This window comes from Mercenaria mercenaria, chromosome 13 (assembly GCF_021730395.1).
Source record: "Mercenaria mercenaria strain notata chromosome 13, MADL_Memer_1, whole genome shotgun sequence".
Lineage (NCBI taxonomy): Eukaryota > Metazoa > Mollusca > Bivalvia > Venerida > Veneridae > Mercenaria > Mercenaria mercenaria.
The window spans coordinates 61,692,806-61,717,584 of record NC_069373.1 but is presented as its reverse complement, the minus strand read 5'-3'; the positions used below and the strand labels follow the sequence as shown (position 1 = coordinate 61,717,584).

At 34.5% G+C, this 24,779-nt stretch overlaps 1 protein-coding gene across 1 annotated transcript in view; it reads left to right on the top strand.

The window, feature by feature from the left end:
- The window catches only part of LOC123530600 (protein O-linked-mannose beta-1,2-N-acetylglucosaminyltransferase 1-like), a 53,422-nt gene that overhangs the window by 20,103 nt on the left and 8,540 nt on the right, over nucleotides 1-24,779 (top strand). The window contains exons 9-25 of the mRNA XM_045311381.2: nucleotides 1,600-1,726; nucleotides 2,375-2,441; nucleotides 3,995-4,178; nucleotides 6,144-6,253; nucleotides 7,081-7,165; nucleotides 8,940-9,066; nucleotides 9,798-9,867; nucleotides 11,877-11,975; nucleotides 12,749-12,847; nucleotides 13,279-13,355; nucleotides 14,392-14,485; nucleotides 14,972-15,021; nucleotides 16,117-16,243; nucleotides 17,079-17,211; nucleotides 17,882-18,040; nucleotides 21,071-21,229; nucleotides 22,386-22,514. Of these exons, the coding sequence (XP_045167316.2) occupies nucleotides 1,600-1,726; nucleotides 2,375-2,441; nucleotides 3,995-4,178; nucleotides 6,144-6,253; nucleotides 7,081-7,165; nucleotides 8,940-9,066; nucleotides 9,798-9,867; nucleotides 11,877-11,975; nucleotides 12,749-12,847; nucleotides 13,279-13,355; nucleotides 14,392-14,485; nucleotides 14,972-15,021; nucleotides 16,117-16,243; nucleotides 17,079-17,211; nucleotides 17,882-18,040; nucleotides 21,071-21,229; nucleotides 22,386-22,514 (1,896 nt within the window). The remainder of the gene's footprint in view (nucleotides 1-1,599; nucleotides 1,727-2,374; nucleotides 2,442-3,994; nucleotides 4,179-6,143; nucleotides 6,254-7,080; nucleotides 7,166-8,939; nucleotides 9,067-9,797; nucleotides 9,868-11,876; nucleotides 11,976-12,748; nucleotides 12,848-13,278; nucleotides 13,356-14,391; nucleotides 14,486-14,971; nucleotides 15,022-16,116; nucleotides 16,244-17,078; nucleotides 17,212-17,881; nucleotides 18,041-21,070; nucleotides 21,230-22,385; nucleotides 22,515-24,779) is intronic.

Here is a 24,779-nt window from a genome sequence, read left to right as displayed (position 1 = left end):
TAGTCAGAATGTTAATCTTGATGATCTTTAGGTCAAGTTTGAATCTGGGTCATGTGGGGTCAAAAACTAGGTAACCAGGTCAAATCTAAGGAACAGCTAGTTAACACTTTAGAAGCAGCATTTATGACCATATCGCGGGCTTAGCGCAAAACGGTTGTAACTTATATGAAATAAAGAAGGAGTTACAACTGTTTTGCGCTAAGCCCGCGATATCTTAATGAAAATATCTTGATGATCTTTAGGCCAATAGGTCAGGTGAGCGATACGGGGCCTTCATGGTCCCCTTGTTCATGAAATTTGTCCCCTTTACTTTTAATTTAATGTTAATTTTAGTGCATTTTCAGTGTATCTCAGTTCTTATGAAATGCATTTGATTCAAACTTGAAGTAGTTGTTCCACATTATCACCCACATCATGACACAAGGTGCATAACTCTTGCACCAATATTTAATGAATTATGTCCTCTTTATGCTTAGAATTATTCTTATATAATGTTTTGATACACTTTATCTTTACCTCTCTTATTACTTCATATTTTTGACACAGACTCAAGCTATTTTGCAATATCTTCATCCACCATTGGAGTCATTAAACACCCCAGTGACAGCTCCAGTTTCCTCAGATGTGCCCAGTTTCACTATCCAGCTTCGAAATAGTCGAGCGCACTGTCTCCTGTGACAGTTCTTGTTTTTTTACTGTGCAAAATTTTTGTTCATAAGTGTAGAAGTCAGACTTTCAAAGGAATTCATAATGTCAATGAGTTCAGTATAGTAAAAGAGATTTTCTTCCTGACAGAAAGTAAACTGTCTTTGAAATTTCATAGACTGCCTTGTTGTTTGAGGATTTTAAGGTAATAGGCTGGTTATTCCATGCTCCTATGTTCCCTGGTATGCTGCCTTGGCTTTCTCAGCTCTTAAATGTAGGTCATAGGAGCACAGTCTAGAAAGCTGAAATTGCATATGGAGCATGGATATATGTAATTAAGTACAAAGATAAAAGAAATAGGTGTTTGTGGATGTAATTGAACGGAACTTGCTGATTGTCATGAGGCACTACTTTGTTAATATAACCAAACAAATGCTACATACCCATGTAGATCACTAACTCTATTAACAGTGTAAGTGTTTGAAGAATATAAGTCTTGTTAGTAGTAAAAGAACTTGAGTAGACAGTTTGTTTTGTTTAACATGCATCAAATTGGATACTTTTTACAATTGTGCAAATTAATTAAATATTTTAAAAGAATAACTTGTTTATTATCAGGCAAGCAATGCATATTCTGGTGTTATTTCATATATAATGTACTTTGAAATCATGTAATTTTGTGGACATAAAATTATATTGTTTTAGCAAACATGATCATTTCAGGGGAACTTAGATTAGTGGATTTCAAAAATTTAAATGATAAAATGAATGAAAAATTTACTTATTCATTGGGTATTAATTTCATGGATTGATGCACAATGAAATCCACGAAAATTAGTTCCCCGCGAAAATTAATGAGTTCAAAGGGAACAGAAGTTGATCTTCATTTAGTTCCAACAGGATGCCAAGAATTTACTTTAAAGTTTATGTGTTTATGTTCACATATTTTTACAGTCTGAGTGAAGAGGGTCACCGATGGGTAAAGATCTTTGGTAGCGAACTCATTGATCAGGTCAACTTTAGGGATTCCTTCATGCTGATTGGACAAAAAGGCCTGAAACAGGGATATGCCATTGAGTTTGTAAGTTCATTACATTAGATTTTCTATATATTTAGACTTTTATTTCACATCAAGTTTATACTAGTTTACTTTAGGTTGATTGTGAAACAAGTTCTACAAGTTATACTAATCACTCTTGACACCTCATTCCTGATGGAATCCATTGCCAGGAGGGTATGAGAAAAGAGAAGCCAGTTTCCCTTTTAATGTTGAGCAACAAGCAATGGAGCTACTGGTACCAGTTTTCACATCTTTAGTATGACACTGTCAGGATCGGACCCACAACCTACTTCGCTCAAAGCGGATGCTCTACCACTTGCATATCAAAGCATTTGACTCAGTAATTTGAACATAAGTCTTACTTGATGCATTAAAAAATTTTGAAAAGTTACAGCCAACAATAGTTGCTGTAAATTCTGTTGCTTAGGTAATATCTTTCTTTGCTTACGCGCAAATTAAAGCAGGAAGCAATTTTCAAAAGACATATTAAACTGTCAATTTATGTGAAATTTCAGTAATATGATAAAGAATGCAGATTATAAAATCTCACTGCAACTTTGAACTTTCACCAACCTATCCAGGCTGAGAGTTCAGTTAAAACACAAAAATGTAAAGCTTCTGCTGTTGTAATTAACAAGTAATTTATTACTATGCATTTGATTCTTACAGGCACAAAACAAAGGGGAGAAATTATATAGTGATGGTATAGAGAAACAAGGGTGCTTTACACTGCCTTGTAAGTATTTAAAATAGTTTGTTTTACTGGAATTGTGTCAAAATATCAACTTCTGTGACAGTAATAAAAGTTGTTTTTATATTATATGGTACCATTATTTTTTTATTGCTCTGAGCTTTAAGTTTCGTTGCTACAATGTGACATTAAGTTACCTCAGGTATTATACTTAAAATCTTAAAATTAAAGAACTAATACCACAAACAATGATTTTATCATTGAATTTGATAATTGTTTAAAGTTCAGATGTGAAGGAATTATAACATGAGGGCACAATCCAAGAAATATGATATGCATCAGAATGACAATGATTATATGAATGAGAAAATCACAGGCTGAGATACACTATTCTGATTCTAATACTATTAATGGTAACTTTCTACATTCCTGATGCTATCCTCCAAATTCTGCCTGTTTTGTGGCAACTTAGGCAATGTTTATCAGACATCAACTTTAGTTATACTTATTTCAGATAAGAATGTGTTCAGTATGGTTTAGAATTTTACATACAATTGCTTTTTAATCTCCCGCCACAAGTGGTGGGGGGTTATAGGAATGGTCTCTGTCCGTCCTTCCATCCTTCCATCCGTAACACTTTCGTGTCTGCTCCGTATCTCCTAAACCCCATGTCGGCTCATGGTCAAGGTCAAGACTTAGGATTAAAAATTTGAGCCTTCCATTTTGTGTCCGCTCTGTATCTCCTAAACCCCTTGAAGGATTTTCGTGAAACTTAGGTCAAATGATCACCTCATCAAGACAATGTGCAGAACTCATGAGTTAGCCATGTTGGCTCAAGGTCAAGGTGACAACTCAGGGTCAAAGGTTTGAGTCTTCCATTTTGTGTCCACTTTGTATCTCCTAATCCCCATGAAGGATTCATATGAAACTTGGGTCAAATGATCACCTCATCAAGACGATTTGCAGAACTTATGAGTCAGCCATGCCAGCTCAAAATCAAGGTCACAAAGGTTTGAGCCTTCCATTTTGGGTCCACTCTATCTCCTAAACCCCTTGAGATTATAATGGAAGCATTGTTTCATGATCATCTTTTGGGTCAAATGATTCACCTCATCAATGTGTATTGTTTAGCTGAGGATTTCACGGTAGTACATCATGTTAGTTCAAGGTCAAGGTCACAGCTCAAGGTCAAAGGTTTACCTTTTCACTATCCATAACAGTGGTGGCGGATTTAGCTGTCTTTCAGACTGCCTTGTAACATATTGTTTTAGTTGAAGAATGTGAAAAACAGATATTGAAAGAAAAAATAGAGCAGATTCAATTGTTGGTTATTGTGACTTTTTGAATTATGTGCCCTTAAATTTAGATGGATAAAGTGACCCATAAAAAACAACAGTTGATTCTTGTTCTTTGACAAAAGGCTTTATCAAAAATTGATTCTTGGCTGTATGTTTTGTGGATAAAATAAGAATTATGATGGTCTGAATGTAGTCTGGAATGTAACCCTTTATGATATAGTCTATCTGTATAAAGTGTTTAAGTTTCTTTGCATGTTCAGGTGTATTTAGACATTTGATTGTTTTTGTTTGTTTTGTCAGTGGGACCAGTTTTACCTGTTGAGGAAGTCATGTACCAGCTTGTGTCTAGTAAAATAGTCAATGTTGGGAAACCTATGGAATATTGTGGCCTGAAAACTGACTGCTCTGATAGAGAGTTCTCTGTGATGGTCAGCACTGGCTCAGATAGTACCAAGCTACCAGAAATATGTGTCAGTGGATATATGTAAGTAAATATAGTACCAAGCTACCGAAATATGTGTCAGTGGATATATGTAAGTAAATATAGTACCAAGCTACCAGAAATATGTGTCAGTGGTTGTATAATATAGTACAAATACAAAGTCATGGATATATGTAGTAAAAAGTACCAAGCTACCAGAAATATGTGTCAGTGGATATATGTAAGTAAATATAGTACCAAGCTACCAGAAATATGTGTCAGTGGATATATGTAAGTAAATAAAGTACCAAGCTACCAGAAATATGTGTCAGTGGATATATGTAAGTAAATATAGTACCAAGCTACCAGAAATATGTGTCAGTGGATATATGTAAGTAAATATAGTACCAAGCTACCAGAAATATGTGTCAGTGGATATATGTAAGTAAATATAGTACCAAACTACCAGAAATATGTGTCAGTGGATATAATATGTAATGATATGAATATAAAGTATACCAAGCTACCAGAAATATGTGTCAGTGGATATATGTAAGTAAATATAGTACCAAACTACCAGAAATATGTGTCAGTGGATATATGTAAGTAAATATAGTACCAACTACCAGAAATATGTGTCAGTGGATATTGTAAGTAATATAGTACCAAGCTACCGAAAGTGTCAGTGGATATGTAAGTAATATAGTACCAAGCTACCAGAAATATGTGTCAGTGGATATATGTAAGTAAATATAGTACCAAGCTACCAGAAATATGTGTCAGTGGATATATGTAAGTAAATATAGTACCAAGCTACCAGAAATATGTGTCAGTGGATATATGTAAGTAAATATAGTACCAAGCTACCAGAAATATGGTCATGGATATATGTAAGTAATGTCCCAAACTCAGAATATGTGTCATGATATATGTAAGTAATATAGTACCAAACTACCAGAAATATGTGTCAGTGGATATATGTAAGTAATAAGTACCAATACCAGAAATATGTGTCAGTGGATATGTAAGTAAATAAGTACCAAGCTACCAGAAATATGTGTCAGTGGATATATGTAAGTAAATATAGTACCAAACTACCAGAAATATGTGTCCGTGGATATATGTAAGTAAATATAGTACCAAACTTCCAGAAATATGTGTCATCAGATTTATGTAAGTGAAGTTATATAAAAAAAAAAAAATATCTGTCAATGTATAAATTAAGGCATTACCATACTACCAGATGTATGTTGTTAGTAGATATATGTAAGTACTGGAAGCTCCAGGCTACAAGAATATGTGTCAGTGGAAATATTTAAGTAAAATTTAAAGGGAGTACCACTCTGCCAGGAATAATGTGTCAGTGAAAATATGCAAATTAAGATAGTACCAAGATGCCAAACGTAATGTATCTGTGGAAATATGTACGCATGTCATCAACAATTTTATTGTTCCTTAGACTCCAGTTTTGTGGAGTTTTGTGCAGTCTTAATGAAACTTGGTAAAAATGCTTGTCTCTATAAAATCTAGGTCATGTTTGAAACTGAGTATCTAAGGTCAAAAACTAGGTCACTAGAACATATCATGAAAAAGCCTTGTTATCATTCTGGAGGCCACAATATCTCCTTGGTCAAAAACATTATTTGACTATCATGATTGTGTCTGTGTGATGTTAAACCAGCAAAAATAAAAAATAAAATTAAATAATGAAATGCCATTATGTTATCTAAAATCTTCTTCAAAATGTTTGTCTCATTGAAATCTAGATCAAGTTTGAAACTGAGTTATCTGATGTGCCAGGAATTTTGGTTTAAACTGTAATATGACAGCTACAGGGTACATTGCCATAGCAGTTTTACAGTAATGTTTAAATATAATCTTTTGAAACCTGAAATGCTTTGGGGTTTTTTTGTAACAAAAAGACATTTGATCCAAGTATAATCTTCATCAACAGATGAGAGATAAAAATATGTATGTATTCAGTTTGGAGAGTTTTACCTGTGTGATATATATGTTGTATATTTGCAGGATAATGGATAGTGAGGTAAACAATGCTGGTCGAGGGATGAATGTTGTGGTTGTAGATCATCATACTGGAAAAGCAAAGTCAGTCACAAGATTTGATACTTATGAAAAAGGTAAAATTATTTGTTTCAGAAGTTCTGTGTCACCATGATAAGATAATTTTGTCTTTAATTGTTGCTTTTATTAACTTACCAGAGCATAAGGTGCTCATGGTAAGTGATTGTAATTGTTCACCATCCATCATTTGTAGTCATTCTTGCATCCACTATTTCTTCAAATGACATCTCCTCTGAAGCCATTTGGTGAACATTGATGTTGAAACTTGGCATTGATGCTCATCGGATGGTCCTCTTCATATGTTGGTTCTGCACAACTGCACATTGAGGCAGCCAGAGCTTGAAATAAAAAAAGTCAAACAGTATCTCCTCAACTGCTGGTTTGATTTTTAAATAATTTCACAAAAATGTTCCTGAGGTGATCCTCTACCTAGCTTTTATCAATAAGATTCTTCAGATAACTATAGCTAGTTGGTGTGGTCACTTTTCCATATGTACCGGTATGTATAGAGGTATGTATAGAGGGAACTTCTTGTCAGGAATGTTTCTTAAATGTCTCTCTACCAAAATTGTTCAAGTCATTGTGGTTGAGTGAAAAATATGGCTGATATATCTTTATGGAAACTTTGAAAATCTAAAATAATATGGCAGAAATGGTTCTTCAATAGACTTTCAATAGCCAGGATTGAGGAACTGCAAGCTGGATTTTAAAATATTTTCACACAAATGAAGCTTGTGTGACTTACTACCAATATTGTTTAAATTATTTTAATTTGTCAAAAACATGGCAACCATAGGATGTGGTCACTTTTGGTGATAGCTCTAGTTTGTTTCTTTTTATATGGCAATAACAATAATTGACATAGAATCATTTAATATTTCAGATAGTCTAAACCTGGAGTTACATCTAGAAAGTATGATGGCAGGTGATATTGTTATAGCAGTAGCATTTGATGATGCATCCAGAAAGTAGGTGAACATTGCTATACATTGTTTCTAAATTGATGATTGATGCTTAAACATTTATGTAACTCTTCATCAATGGAGGGAATAAAGTATATCTATCTAGTCTTCAGTAACAGTTGCAGTAAAATCAGATTTGTCATAATTACAAGTAATTTCCATATACAGAATAAGACTTAATTGGCAAAGCAAAATTTATGTTCTTAAGTATTTAGTTTGTTGGTCCTGCATGATTGTCTGGCAGTATAGGGACGAACAAGTAGTGCTGAGGGTTTCACATTAGAACACGCTAAAAAATTGAGAGGGATTTTTCTTTGTTCTCTTAGAAAAAAAATCATGTTACAACACGAATGCAATTTACATGTAGAGAAAACTTTGGTTAAACTTTATTTTTCAACAAGACTTTTTAGCTCACCAGAGCCAAAGGCTCAGGGTGAGCTATTAGGATGGGTCACCGTCCGTCGTCCGTTGTCCGTTGTCTGTAAACTTTTACTTCAAACGACATCTCCTCATAAACCGCTAGGCAAGTTTCATCCAAACTTCACAGGAATGTTTTTATGGGTGAAGCTCTACAAAAATTATTCAAAGAATTGAATTCCATGCAGAACTCTGGTTGCCATGGCAACAGAAAGGAAAAACTTTAAAAATCTTCTTTTCAAAAACCAGAAGCCCTAGAGCTTAGATATTTGGTGTGAAGCATTGCCTGGTGGACCTCTACCAATTTTGTTCAAATCATGACCCCAGGGTCAAAATTGACCCCGCCCCAGGTGTCACTTGATTTTACATAGAAAAATCTTAAAAAATCTTCTTCTCAAAAACTAGAAGCCTAGAGCTTAGATATTTAGCATGTAGCATTGCCTAATGGACCTCTACTAAAGTTGTTCAAATCATGACCCCGGGGTCAAAACAGACCCCGCCCCAGGGGTCACTTGATTTTACATAAGAAAATCTTCAAAAATTTTCAAAAAATAAACCAGAAGGCCTAGAGCTTAGATATTTCACGTGTAGCATTGCCTAGTGGACCTCTACAAAATTTGTTCAAATCATGACCCCAGGGTCAAAATTGACCCCGCCCCAGGGGTCACTTGATTTTACATAGGAAAATCTTCAAAATTTTCTAAAAATAAACCAGAAGGTCTAGAGCATTGCCTAGTGGACCTCTACAAAAGTTGTTCAATCTTGATCCCCCCAGGGTTCAAGTTGACCTAGCCCCAGGGGTTACTTGATTGTACATAGGGAAATCTTCATAAATTTTCTAGAAATAAACCAGAAGGCCTAGATCTTAGATATTTCATATGTAACATTTCCTAGTAGACTTCTACAAACTTTGTTCAAATCATGACCCCTGGGGTAAAATTTGCCCCGTCCAAGGGGTTACTTGATTGTAACTCGGAAAATCTTCCAGAAAATTTCTAAAAATCATCAGTTTGACATTTTAAACATGTAGCTCATATTATTCTGGTGAGCAATCCAGGGTCATCATGACCCTCTTGTTATTTTTATGGTCACTTATTCTAACCTGGGTTGGACATCAGTACTTGCTCTACTCAAGTAATAGGCTACTTCTCCTCATGACTTTGAGTTGAAGGACCAGTGAACAGTTACAGTATAAATTGTCTAAAACTAAAAGAATAATTTTGCTATTAATCCCAACTTGTCCACTCTTACATGAACTTGATTACAAACTGATTTCAGTCATATATTCATTTAATGTTGCTGTGTATGAATGAACCTACAGACAGTTTCAGACAAGAATGACTCCAGTTTAAATTGATTTCAGACTGAATTTTCATACTAGAGAGATTCTAAATGAATTAGGCAGTAGTATGGCACAGAATATTAAGTTCCGAGATGTCTGGTACTTTGTAGGGCAGAAAGGCATTAAAGGATTCACCAACATGGAAAAGGTATTTACCACTATATTTACTTTAAAAATCAGTGTTAACTTTGTTGTTCCTGTATATGGTATGTATTACTGAACAATATTCATTCCTATGCTGAACTAAGTCAATCATTAAATTTTCATCCCCTCAAAATTTCGAGGGTTTTCAGACTTCAGGCTTATCTTGCAATTGACCATTCAGCTGTTCAAATGTCCTCTTGTGCAGGATTGCTATCACAGATGATTGGTTACCAATGATGTGTAAAATGTATGTTGAGAAACAATCATTCGAAAGTGTGATAAGTTTTTGAGATATGACCCTTGGTTATTTTGCCATTTAGTGAGATCATGATCTGGGAGGTTTGGGAGAAAGCATGCAAGATGGACATATTAATTTTATAGTTACTTAGTAAAATCTAGTCTTCATATAGGATATCAGTCCCAAGGTAATAAAACTGATTTTGGAGACCTGTCTCAAAAGGACAGCATCTGATTGGTTGATTCTGAGCTCGGTCACAAATTTGACCATTGGCAAGGCCGCATTCTGAGTATTTGCTCCAAACTCAGTTTTTGGTACCCTGGCCCCAGCGCTGAATTGTGCTAGGCCGGAGAATGTAAATTAATGCAAAAAAAGTTTATTCAAAGTGAATTTAAACTAAAGTTTAAAATCAACTAAACACATTAGAATGAATCAAACTCTGTTTGATGTATGTAACACTTAGACTGTTTAAAATATGTCTAAATATTTATTGTCAGATAAGTTATGCTGGGATGGATGCTGAGTGGCCAACACCTATCTTAGATGCCTTCTGTGTGCCAAGTAAAAGTATGTTAGTTTTTAGTACTAATATTGCATTGTTTATTGAATAGATAAGTCATTCTATTTTTGAAGTTTTATCCTTTTAAACAAGGTTTAGTTGTATTACAACTACCAGTTTCAGTTATGGAGGCAGACTGTAGGTGCCTCTTTGTATATTTCTTTAGGTACTAACTGACACTTTGTTTGAACTACAAGCCTTTTCTAAGCTACTGGGATAGCATCCTTATGAAAAAGAATTTCCTGACCAGACCTGTTATTGAGTGTTTAAAAGTCAGTGACAAGTTTACTAGGAATTAAGAGTAGTGTATTTTGATTAAGGTATTGGACCCCTAATAGTAATGTTTAAAAAATGGCATTTGCTTGGTATATTCTTAAAGTTGACCATGTTTCACACTGTATTGCAATTTTAAACAACTTTTTCCATGCCTTTTTTTTGTAAATTTTGTATAATTTATGGTATCTCCTCAAGCTCAAGTAGAGACAAATTTCAATGTGATGGCCACTATCTAAAACGTTTGCAGATAATTCATTACAGCATTAATTTTGATAAAAGAAACATCAAACTATTGTTAAACAATTATAAAACACAAAATAAAAATGTAAATATCATTTTTTCTAGGGTGCCTCAAGTAAACAGATTTAATGAGACAGAATTCTAACTCCAACATTGAAAAATTAAAGTCGAATCCTGTGGGTCTGTTTTGAATTTTGCTCACTTCATTCAAAAATAACCCTGGGGCAGAAGTAAAACCTACCTGCATTTCTTCCACAATATGTTATCTAAAGAATGAAGGCAAAATAGAGAACTTTTACCGCATGTAACTCGGTATTTTTAAAGATGTCTAACTCTACCCCTCCTGATTCAGAGGTAAATTCACTTTGAACATCCGAGAAATCGCTTATAAAATGAAAATTTTCCACTTTTGTACAATACATCCATAATAAGTATTGAAAGTAGTGAAAACTTACTAGAAAAAAGGGAAAATGTGGAAAAAAAATTTGGTCCTAGTGGGGCTTGAACCTACGCCCCCATGAAAATTGCAGTCAGAATAGGTTTATGGTAGGAATTGAATACTCTTCAAAAAGGAGGTACTCTATTACAGGTCAAATACCTTAAAGTGGCATTATGCGCATCTTACTGCACATAGTGTGTTTTTGGCGAATGTTTTATAAAAGCAATTTTCGGTTGCTGTGCATTTAAATGTGTTAAATTAACGATAATGCCGTATAAGTATTTGAAGTTGATGCTCTAGAAATAAAGAAATCAGACTAATAAGATAATACTTTTTTTCTTCAGTCTTCTACGCAGTGATCTCCCTTACCTATAGGTAGAGATTTCTGTAGTTGAAGGGAAGCAACTCCTGCGTGCAGTTTGACTTTTCTTAAAATGACTGCCCCAGTCAAAATAAGAAAAGTCATATTTGGAAAGTAATTATCTTGTACTGGTAACAGGAAGAGTTTGTTATATTGGGTTAAAAGCTGTAATTTCCTTCACCCTTTTTTTCTCACACATCTACTTCAGCTTGATTTGTACTTGAAAAATGCGCATTTTTCCACTTTAAGGACAGTTGTTACTGAAATGTTGTAGATTGATATATGGTTTCAAAAATTGGTATGTTCTGCACAACGTCTGTAGTGAAACATTGCTTGGATGACGGAAGGTTGTTTCTTAAGAAAGGTTTATATACGCAGGTAGTGGTATTGTTGGGGGGAGGGGGGAATGTTATTCATTTCGAGGTGGGAACTACTTTTATAGAAGTACCATTCACAGAGGTTCAGCTATATAGTCAAATTTATTTGAGGTCAGTTTAAGCTTTACCCCGCTAAATTTCTATAATGGATTGGTCTATCATTTAATTTGAGTAGTACCATTTATTTTTCGAAGGGGTGTTCACTAACAATTTACTGACTGAATAGCAAACAGTGCAGACCATGATCAGCCTGCACAGTCACAAAGGCAGAACCACTTGCCGCCATTAGGCTAAAGGTTAAGTAACTTTGCGATATTTTTCCAGTTGAAGGCAGTGATATGATACCTGATCCTCCAGCCAACAGAAATGATGTTCGCAGAGAATTCTGTAAGAAATATGATGGATATGGAGAATTTTGTCACCGTAAGATATGTTTTCCTTTCAGTTCATTTTTACAACAGATAACTAAGGCTGAAAGAAATGATTAGCATAAGATAAGACAATTCTTATAGTCATAAAATGGGTAGTATGTTGAAAAATCCTAAAGGTATATTTACACAGTGCATACCGTAAAATAGAGTTCAAAATAATTTGAGCCGCGCTATGAGAAAACCAACATAGTGGGTTTGTGACCAGCATGGATCCAGACCAGCCTGCGCGAATGGTTTTTTAATTGCAATAGGGTTTGAAAGTGAACAGCATGGATCCTGACCAGACTGCGCGGATGCACAGGCTGGTCTGGATCCATACTGGTCGCAAAGCCACTATGTTGGTTTTCTCATGGCACGGCTCATTTATTGTTTAAACCAGTATAGTGACATGGAAATCATGCTAGATTTTTGCAGTATTAGAGTTCCTCAAATTACTGCAGTAGTTAAGTCAAACTGTGTTCAATTGAACATGATGACCCATGAAAAGTCTTTTGCTGTTTTCAAAAAGTGATAAGAGTCAAACTGCAGAAGTATATGTAATCCACAAATAAAGGATACATGTATATATATTTGAAAATGCGAACCAGAACCAGTGAACAATACATGTATTTTATTATATTGCTACATGCTAGTTTTAATTCAGTTGGGGAAATTTAATTTGAGGTAAAATTATGTATATAATGTAGAAACTTTGCCTGGACAGGGTATTGAATGAGAGATGAGTTGGAGAGAATAAAGCTGGATTTTATTTTGTTTCGTTTTCAGCTGAACATGTAGATAATCCATTTTTACAACCAGCAGAACTGACAGATGAACATTTGAAGGAAAACCTTGTATATTCCTCACCTATTGTTATAATTCCAGGTAAAATATTAGAGCAGTTTTATTCAAGGAATCATAACCAGTTTTATCAGTCAGAAAGCCTCTTCCTCATTTTATATGTAATTTATCTATTATGGGTCATATTTTATCTTGATAAAGTTACATTGTACTGCAGAGCATCTGACAAAATTATTTGACATTGTTAGACAAGAGACATATCTGGCTGTTTGTCCCACCTCAAAATGGGTCATAAAGATTTAGTTCATACTATATTATTTTAACTTGCTTGTAATGAAAGCTTCAAGCTTATCTGAATCATTCTTGAACTCAGAAACCCCCAGGTTGAACAGACGAGACCACTACTCATAAAGATTTGCCCCTTATCTGCCTCATGTCAAGCAAGGCGGCATAGCTCATTGAGTTTTTGTCCGCTTGTTGGAACTAGTATTAAATCTAGTTTTCTATGGTTGTAGGTTTGAACCACAATGCTCTTGTGAGAACCATGGAAACTACAGTGATGCAGCAAGGAGTCAAGCTGGAAAATATCCTCGTTAGTCTTCTCTTAACCTTTACCCTGCTAAATTTCTGAAATGGACTGGTCAGTCATTCAGTTTGGGCAATAGAATTTATTTTTCGAAGGGGTGTTCACTGAAAATTTACTGACTGAATAGTGAGCAGTGCAGACCATGATCAGCATGTACGGATGTGCAGGTTAAATTTGGTCTGCACTGGTCGCAAAGGCAAAATCACTTGCTGCCAGCAGGCTAAAGGTTAGGTCTCAAAATAGATAAATAGATTATGGTAATGATATAATATTTCAGTTATGAAATATTTATTGAGAAAACTGTGACAGTGGATGTAGACCTGCATTATTTTTGTCACTAGAAGATATGCCTGTCAAATTGATGTTATGCAGTCTGAAGGTGAAGCAAGATTAGTGAGCAGTGGTACAACTGTCTTGCATTATGTCCTGTTTTCTGTATACTTTCGATTCATTTCCTTTACTTGAATGAACTGGAAGTAAGCTATTCTTGATGCTTGACAGAGAGATATACATTATACAATAGAGACACCAGCTAATAAACTCAAGGTGCAGAGATTTACAATGTGTTTTGTAGGTGTGCAGTAATACAATGTTCATGACTATATATTTTATCACATGTTAATATTTTCTGTTGAAACACCAAAAAATCATTCTTTACCTATTAAAGACTCATGTCTCCTATACTTGAAACAGCATCAAAATGTTAGTACACTTTTGCAAGAAAAAATATACTGTTAGCGCTTTCTTCACTCCAGCACTATCAGAAATGTGACGAATAATTGTATAAGGGTTCTTCGATAACAATATTCTTAAGATATACCATCAAAGCTTTTGATGATTTTTCATGATAAAATGACCTATTGTGTTTATAAGTCAGATAAAAATTTCTGAAATTGACTGGAATTGAAACAATATAACGTAAGCTTTTAGTGATTTGTTAATAGGAGAATAGTCTGATAGAGGTATGGTTAACTGACTGAACTGAAATACTGTCCAAAAATGGAGATAAACTAAATAAGATATCATAAAAATCCTGTTTCAGGTGGCCTGGGATGAAAAGTTTCCTGAACTAGCAGAACTGGCAAACATGTTTGGATTCCGAAATGTCAGTTTAGACAGCAGTGTGGTATATACAGGTAGTATGTTATTAGAAACATTTGCATTGGTTTACATGTGATAAAAAATTGTTAGCTTGTTTGCATATACCACTCACTGAAAATCTTTGGAAAATATACTTATTCTGTTTGAAGTTCTAATGATTCTTTCTAAATAAACAAAATACATATTTTGGGCACTGGGAAAACCGAGATCAAAGGATAGCCATGACAGTATTAGGGACAACCCAGACCATGCTTTAGAAAGTTCTAGACCTTGTGTCTCTAATTTATGCTCTGCAAACTATGTTATTTTGATTGAATGTAAATATATTTGTTTTTCAAATTTATGCCCTAGTTTAATTTTAAGATTTAGACTGAACTATATAGATGGTTTAAGAACTATAAGTCGCTTGACTATAAAGTCCCAGAATTTCATTTTAGATAGTTATGTGCTTATTACACAAAGACAACTTCACCTATTTTACCTATGCATTTTTAAATGCTTCTTTGATTTTTGTCTAACAGATCAGATGATAAAAGCTTTAGAAAAAGCAGCCAGTATTTTCCCCACTGCTGTAAGTATGAACATCTTTTCTTTCTGGGAGGAAATGCAAGTAAAATCTATTTTATGAAATTAGATAGCTTTTATAAAAAAGTTTTTTTTGTCCCTAAGAAATGCACTTTTGTTGATGATGTTGAGAGTGAATTTATGTTTAACCATGTCTGTTTCTCCATACATCCATCTGTGGATATGCCCTTGTCCAAGTTGTAATTCTAAATTATATAAAAATATAATTTTCTGTCACACATTTTCATACACACAGATGATAGATATGATAAAATGAGGTGTCATGACCCCATGTTCTCATTGACAACTTCAAGTGAAAGGTTGTGCTGGCAGATATTCTTTTTGTCTGGTGAAGTTTTTTATGCCCCCGAAGGGAGGCATATAGTTTTTGAACCATCTGTCCGTCTGTCAGTCTGTCCGCAATTTTCGTGCCCGGTCCATATCTTTGTCATCCATGGATGGATTTTCAAATAACTTGGCATGAATGTGAACCACAGTAAGACGACATATCGCGCGCAAGACCCAGGTCCGTAGCTCAAAGGTCAAGGTCACACTTAGACGTTAAAGGTCATTTTTCATGATAGTGCATTGATGGGCATGTCCGGTCCATATCTTTGTCATTCATGCATGGATTTTAAAATTATTGGGCATGAATGTGTACCACAGTAAGACGACATGTCGCGCGCAAGACCCAGGTCCGTAGCTCAAAAGTCAAGGTCACACTTAGACGTTAAAGGTCATATTTCATGATAGTGCAATGATGGGTGTGTCCGGTCCATATCTTTGTCATTCATGCATGGATTTTAAAATAACTATGCATGAATGTGTGGCACAGTAAGACAATGTGTCGCGCGCAAGACCCAGGTCCGTAGGTCAAAGGTCCTAAACTCTAACATCGGCCATAACTATTCATTCAAAGTGCCATCGGGGGCATGTGTCATCCTATGGAGACAGCTCTTGTTCAAAATACTCTTGCATTGTCATAAATGATTGCGTAAAATTTTATGCCCTTATAAATAATCGTAATTGTATGTGGAGAATCAGTTATTTTAATGAAGCTATAGACAAGATATAACTCACTTCTTGATGATTACTATTTCAGAAGTACATGATAGTTATAGAAGAGGAGTTAGTGTTGTCTCCTGACTTCCTATACTTCCTGGCAAAGTGTACATCTGCATTGGAAAAAGACCATTCTCTACTGGGAGTTTCAGCTTTCAACTTTAATGGTGAGATAAGTTCATGCTTGGTAATACTATGTTTTAGTTGATTTTGTATTTTTGTTGATGCATTATTTTTGTATAACCATGGAAAAAGTTTGATTGGTCTTCATACTTGCTGACTTTGAATCACTCCAGTCCTCAATGTTTTATGGAAACTTGGTTTGGGTGTAGAATTTTTGCATGTTAGGAAGCCATCCAGCTGGCTTACACAAGTTTGATGATTCTACATAGGTTCCTGCACATTTGCCTGAAATAATGCCAGGTGGGACAATGGGTTCATCCCCCTTCATCAGATGCTAGAAAAGTTGCCATTTGACCTTTAATTTTGTTGGTGTGACTGTAAACCTTACAAAAAAATAATTCGATTGAAGTCATACCAACATAGTTTATGTGATTTGGCAGCTTTTGAGCTTAGTATATTACTAAAGGCAAGCATTGGGGTGGAACCACTATTCTTCTATAAGTCAGTGGGATAGCTTCCTGTTTCTCAAAGAGTTCAACACTGGGATGGGCTAATGGGCTGGGGAGTCAAATTGGCCGTTGAAAAAAGGTTGAAGAAACAGTGTACCGGTATTATACTTCATGGTATTTTTTGCTCAATTTTTGTAAATAAACAAGTTTAACTTCCCATTTTTCAAACCAGTACTATAAAATTATCTAATTTCAGTTGCATGTTTTTGTTGTTTGGTAATACTTCATATCAATTTGTGGATTTTCTTTGTTGAATCTAAAATAAGTGGTAATTATACTTGTTTGTTGAGATACATTTTTGTGGATTGACCCAACCATGACATTTAGTCCTTCCAGAATACTGATGATTTCCCAGTATTTTGAATTGCAGGTTTTGTGGAGACATCTAGTAACAAGTCATTAGTGTATAGGGTAGAAGATTTTCCAGGCCTGGCTTTCATGATAAAAATGACTGCATATACAGAGAGAATGAAGGGAGGTCTCAAATCGTGCTGCAATGAGAGGTAAATTTTTTTATATTGCTTATACTTTAATCCCAGTCAGACTTAAACTTGATGTTGGTACAGTCCTAAGCTGAATTGGACTGATGAAAATTTACATATTTGTGAACACTAGGACATTGCTAAATATTTACTTTGAAGAGAAGTGTGTAATAATTCTTCAACAATCCGGATAATATTGAACTTAATTTGATGAAGACAGAAAGTTGCTGCCATCTTGCTTTAACCTTTAAAATTTCAAGCAGGCAACAGGAGGGCTTTCAGATAAGGCAGATTTAAGCACTGATATGTGATTTATGTCCAGAACTTTACCTTTTAGCCACAAAGATTGAAAGTTCATTTGAACCAGTCTTTCTGGTGAGCTCAATAGGTAAAACCAGAGTTTGTGAGATGTATGTTCTCTGGGATGATTTGACAATGCATTGTATCTGAAGCTATTTGTCCTTCACCTCAAAGTCATGTGAGGAAGTTGTACAGTACGTTAAAAGAACAAATCAGTTCTGCTTAAGAATCCTGGAACAGGGGTTAAGTAACTTGATTGCTGTTACATAACTGAAATTCTGTTGCAAATCAGTGACAAACTGTAGTTAAATAAAAAAAAATCATTTCATGGTGGCCTTATGCTTATTGGAATGTGAAGTATTAAACTAGAGGTGTAACAATTTTTTTTCAGAGCATGGTATGGATGGTCACTGCCAATGTACAATCAGTCTCATGCTGGGTACATGTTGGTTCCCGACGTGTCACGGGTCTATAGGTATCCTTACCAAGGATTTAATTCTGATGAAGACTACCTTGTCAGCCTCTTCAACAAACCAAGGGAGACAAATCTGTATGTAAATTTTATCTTTAATTAGTTGGAAAATATTAAGGAAAATATTTAAGAGACCTTTATGAAAAATGCAGTGTAACATTGTAATTTTTGTTAGTTATTTTTGAAGATTGTTCTGTCTTGTGTTTTTCTGTGCTGACCGTTTAGATTTAAAGTTGACAGTTATAAGAAGCAAAAAAAGGTTGAATTTTAAGCAGGTAAGGAAAAATGAAGAAACTAAACATTTCTGACAAATAAGCTGTGAAAATGTGGTAGGAAGAAGAATATGGTTAATCTGTTACCTTCTTGTTTGTGTTTATTAAGGGTTTATCTAACCATAACAGTGTGCGACATTAACTTTTTAACACCGCAGCCAATGGGGCTACGGACTTCCAATTTTTTGTAGCCCGACAGAATTTTTCGTAGCCCCACTAATTTTTCGCTCAAGAATGAACAAGACTTTCATTCTAGTAATATTTAATTTCTTTCAATATACTGCTGTAGGTTGGTGAATATTGATATATTTCAGAAATTTGTATGAGTTTTTCAGAATTGATCTCAAAATCTGAAACAGTGTTCACAAAATTGTGCAGAAAGTCAAAGACACAGAGTCATGAAAGGAGATCTAAACAGCTTTGTAGACATGGTAGACAAGAAATAGCTTGGCAGTAGACTGACCAGGGGTCTCGCTAGGCCCATTATTTTTTTGGGAGAAGTCAATTATCCCTCAAACTGATTTAAGAAGTGGGAAGACTTTAGGGAGAAGTTGGAAGACTCCATTAATTTTTATATTTCTACGTCGACGCTGTGAATTGATTCAATGACCATTCATTTTCTTAGTTACATCATTTTACCATACACATTTATACCCAGTCACCACTTGTGTGAACAGTTTCTCATTCGAATAAAACTGAAAGTAAACTGTGTCAAATCTAGAAATACATACCGGTATTCAAATCAGTTCATCCATCAAAGTTAGTTTTACGAAGTTAATACTTTACATGTCGTTCTTTTACCATGGATACCAAATAATTGTGTCGATAAGTAATAGTTATAGTATGTGTGAGAGTGTGTTACCAGGATATATCAGAGCTAGGGGTACATCGGGGGTATTTTTCTCTGCACATATCGTCGAGGCCGGTAGGCCGAGACAGATATGTGAAGAGAAAAATAACGAGATGTACCCCTAGCTCTGATATATCCTGGTAACACACGAGCATTACATATTATAACTGTTTTATCGCATAGTTTATAATTAAAAATTATATATTATTTTCATTTAAATTTGTTTATTATTATTTTTACTATTTTGATTCCCTTTCTGCGCCTCGCTGACTGAAACACTAAAACTTCTGTTTTAGAAAATGTGTTCCCCAGATAAAAGTACCCAACAAATTTCTGCATTGGTTTTAAATCTTTGCATTTCATTGGCCAGACATATTGTAAAACTTGTTGTTTTGTTTGTAAAAAAAATCAAAGAAAAAGAAACATTTGAGAAATCTCAGAATTTCATATATTTCATGTATTTCTGAATTTGGCAATAACTATCAAGTTTTTGAAATATTCTAATTTATTTATTCTTTTACTTTATAAATGTAGGTGTTTGTGACAATTCTTTCTCTGTGAACTGTAAATTGGAGCTAAAATCATCTTTTCTTTGAAAGGAAAAAATTATACTCCCTTGATAGGACCTCAATAGAGTAAAAGTGTTCCGATATATATCGGAACAGTTTTACTGTGCTAATATATATCGGAACACTTTTTTTCTTATGAAACTCCATAGAGATTTCCGTGTTGATATATATCGCAACAGTTTTGTAAGATATCAGCACAGTTTTGTAGTAATAATATATGTTACTATGTATAACATGCTGCAAAGATCAAAGGAAAATTGCCGCACTATGCGATAATTCTAATTAATCGCATATGTAATTGACAATTCTTTAGAAAACGACTCGCACGTGTTGACAATTAAATGCTAAGTGTCAAAGACGTAACCGCGGCGCTGATTGGCCTATTACAATTGTCTCTGGTGAAACCGGTAATTTGATTTGCTTTCACACTTCTCGCGAAAATCTCGCAAGTACCTGAAGTAGGCGGAGCTTAAATTATGCTATCGGCGAGTGTGTATGTGTATTCAACGCACATTTTGACATGGTGCAAATTGTCAAAAGATTAGCGGGTGCGCATCCAAAAAAAAATTCGGACGACTTGAATTCGCTTTGAGATTGGATTAGAGCGAAGTTTGAAGCTTCAAAGCAACTATTTTGCTCCCACGTTTGCATTGATCTTTTTGGTAAATTTATTCCTCAGAATTTTTCATAGCCCGACGGGCTACGGTCTGCCGATTTTCTGTCGCCCGAGCCGAATTTTCGTAGCCATTGGCGATCGGGCTACCGTTAATGTCGCACACTGCCATAAGTACAGATACAGACAAACCTTTGTAGAGTACAAATCCCCAATGTGTTTGCTGGCCTACTGTTCAAGTCTTTATTTTGAACCAAAGTAGAGTTATTATGATAGTGATGTTGGTCTTATGGTCTTAAGATTAATGTTGAAGCTTGTACTGTCCTATGTGTTTTTGAAGTCCAATACAATATATAGATGTTTCCGCCCTGCCATCTTAGCACAAATATTGAGTAGAAAATTGAAGGTCTGTGTTCATTTATCGCTGCTTGGCATCAGTGATGACATGTACTTGATGGTAGCCTTCCTTGCTAATGGTCCATTTTAGTACAACTGCCTCCAGCTTTCGTTTGGACATTGGCTGTTGCTCTCAAATATCTTACAACCTGCTTCAGCTGATGCCGTATGCCTTTTCACCAATACATGTGCACGTGCACATATCTGCTAGCTGCTAGAGAAGACCTAATGTAGTATACTGGTAAATTACAATCCATGATAATACTGCTCCATGAAACTTTAAAGTATTGTATTACCTTATCTTTTTGGCATGTAGAATGAGCAACACCGAACTATGTTAAAGGCTGCATTGAGTTGCTCTAATTTAAAAAGCACAATCACTTATATAAATGTCCTGTATAATTTCAGGGATAAGGACCCTACATTACATGGTGTAGAGGAGCTTACAGGGTCCAAGTATGACTCAGTGATAAAGAAGTTTATATCAACAGCATCACATTTAAATCACAGAGATGTAAAGAACTGCTCTTCAAATAATACTCCTATAAAACTACCTGAATCTAGAAGGTATGTTATATGAGCCGCGCCATGAGAAAACCAACATAGTGGCTGTGCGACCAGCATGGATCCAGACTGTTCGCTAACGGTTTCTCAAATTGCAATAGGCTTTAAAAGCGAACAGTATGGATCCTGACCAGACTGCACGGATGCGCAGGCTGGTCTGGATCCATGCTGGTCGCAAAGCCACTGTGTTGGTTTTCTCATGGCACGGCTCATATATATTTCTGTACTACCATATGCTGCATTCTGTTTATTCTGTCACCTTGAGGTTGTAAACTTGAGGAGACAGAAGATCTCCACTACAGATATTTCCATAGGCATTTTCAAACATTCAATTTCTGTGAAAAAATATATGTTTATCCATGTAAGTTACCTAGTTAACTTTAAAAGGCAAATAGTTTGTATATATATTATGTCAAGAATGATGTAATAGAGGAAAAGCAGTCTTTTTTAATGTTTAGGGCTTTCGTGTTGTGTATCATATATGTAGGGTTGGAGTTGACAGTAGTTGACAGAGTTTAAGGTGTCAAGTCAGATTTGAAAGGAGGGAGGACATAACTGAAGATACCTGTTTCATTTTGAATGTTAAAAATATACACTATTTCACGATGGCACACAATTTTAGATAATTGTATTTTGGACTCTTTCAGAAGTGGCAAATGAAACTAAAATAATGAAGTTTTTAAGCTGGCAGCACAAACTATTCCTGGTCCAGTTGTTCGAAACTTTAACCAGCTGTTAAACTAACCGCCTGTTAAATTTTGATTAAAAATATTTATCTTGGTGGGAAAAACTTGCATGATGTTTGCTTTTACTGCAAAGACTTTTTAGTGATCATTATCCTCAACTCGTATATTTGTTTTTCTGAGTCTTCTAAAATGTCGAAATATAACTCTAAAATTTAACCAACCGTTAGCTTAATCGCCTGTTAAAGTTTCGAACAACTGGGACCAGATGTATTATGAGCAATCACGAACCCAGCTAGTTTCTAACCATCAACTCTGGATTTTAATGGCTGACAACCTACACAACATCTTTCCTATAAAAATCCTTAAAGGTTTAAGGTCACATTTGAAATCTCCTTGTTTCTCTGGTATGTGTTAAGTCATAGCATATCTGATTGTAAAATATAATTGATGATCAATTTCTGTTCTTATTGCAGGAATTTTCAACTGTTCTATAACCAAACAAAACCAACAGATTATTCAGTGCTGCTGAAGCTGAGGAGTTGTTTTCATTTACTAGTGACAGTCAATCATGCACCTAAACACTTGTATAAAGGTGTTCTAAGGTATACAACATGTTTTGTATTTTGAAGAGATTCTTAGATAATGATGTATTTGTCATTGTTGTGTCATGAAAATAAATAAGTATGGGTCACATTATGTCCATAATAAGAACTGGTGCACCTTTGTTGTAAAGAAATGAAATTTTGTACTCCTCATCAATTCTTTTCTATGAAGTGAAGGCATGTAATGTATCAGGGCTTAAGCTAGGCTAAGATTTTAGGGAGAAGTCACTTCTCCCTCAGCTTAGATTAGGGAGAAGTGGAGAGATTTTAGGGAGAAGTGGCGAGAGTTTTTGGGAAAATGGGAAAGATTTTAGCATCATGTCATGCAAGTTGAAAAAGGAACTAATTATGCTTATGTAGTAAACCCCAGTCCCGGGGTTAAATTGTTCAACGAGGACCTAAAATATGGTTGTTTGCAATGTTCTGATTGCTCGGGTTGTTTGGTAAATTCTTCAGGACGACCGACACCACTGGCTTAATTAATTTCAGGAAAAGCCAGATTCCTTATGAGACCACTTTCTGGGCTATTTCAGAGTTATTATATATATATAATGCCAAGTGCTGTAATAATAAGTTCAGTTATCATAACATCACTTAGATCATAAATTGGAAAAGTCAACACACTATGTAGTATTAAATGAAAACACAAGAGTAATTTCAGTTTTACAAATCTATTTTGTCTTTTCTTTTCTATATTTTTTCTTTCTCCAGATATATTTATTTTGTACAAGTTCAAAGTCACAAAAGGTAACAGAATTCAGTTTGAATGCAAGTGCACTAGAGTCATAAAAGTTCCACAAGTTTCCCAGTTAAACTTAAAATTAAAGTCTGCAAAAAATTCTACAGTTCTCAAAAATTGCCACCCACTGTTCTTGGTAATAATAAAAAGCAAAATACAGAATTGCACCCAAAATAATGGCTCCTAAAACTGTCAAATTCAGAAAAAGGTTAAGAATCAGTGCAATAGTTATCAGCCACATTTTTCAATTCACAAATTGATTAATTAATATTTAAATAATTCTAAGTCCAAATTTCTTATTTATATCCACAGAAATAATTTTACCAGTTAAGCTTTCCAAAAAGATGTTGCTGCTTTAAGATCCAAAAGTGTAAAGTTAACTGACCTACATTCTGTTTCCTTATATAGACAGGGAGCCTGACTGCTGCGTTTTGATTGGCTAATAATTTTTAAAGGAATTTCAATATTTTCCCCATTTAATACAAGAATTAGGATAAGTGTCATCAAAAACAAATAACATAAACATAATCTACAGAAAAAACTACATCATAACAATATGTTTTAAATAACAGATAACTCTGTTGAAATGATAAAATTAAGTGTCAAAGAAATTGCATAATTTGTCCCCAAAATCCAATATGGCCGCCAAAATTCCACACTCACTTCAAAGGGCCATTTTTAAGGATTACCAGAGAACAAAGCTGATAAAAAATCTATACAATTTACTACAACTAAAAAACATCATTCTTGACATGGCAGTAAAATTTCCTTCATGAAAAACTTCTTTAAATATTTTTAATAAATATTTCTAATTGGCCAGCTCTAGCCACCTAAGGAATTGACTAGAGAAATTGCAGACAAAAGGGCATTTCCCAAAATTGTTCTAAAACTACAGAATGTCATGTCCCTAAATTTTACATAGACCTAAAGGCATATATTTACAACATATATATATATATAATGAGAAATGGCACCAGAAAATATAAAATATGACTTTAGGAGCATTTAATGGTTTCTGTTGATAAACTTTCTCGAAGTCGGGAGTTTTTAAGATATATTTTTGGGAATAGCTCGAACAATATTTGCTTGTTAAGGTCCAAATTTTCAGCAAAGCTCCGTCATAATGTATTCTTTAATGTATGTTAAAAGAACTTGGTAACTAAAACTATTTATTTAGATATTTACAAAAATCAGAATAATTCACGGCCAAAACCGAGGTTTACCACACTTAATATAATTTACTATTTTTATTATTTCCTGTCTTTGTTTATTAATTTAAAGTAAATAACAAATTCACTGAAAATGTCAGTGATTTTGTTTTCTTATCATTTTAAACCTTGTGAATCTAATGTGCTTAAACTGCAAATTCAAGTTTTTTTTTCACCCTTGCAATGATTGCCCAAACCAAGAAAACCCTTTAAATATGAAAAGAATTTAAAAAAAAAAAAAGTTAATTCCATATCAGCAAAAAATAAATCAAGCCCCCAAAGTCAGTCACTTTAAATAACAAGTGTACAGTATTAATT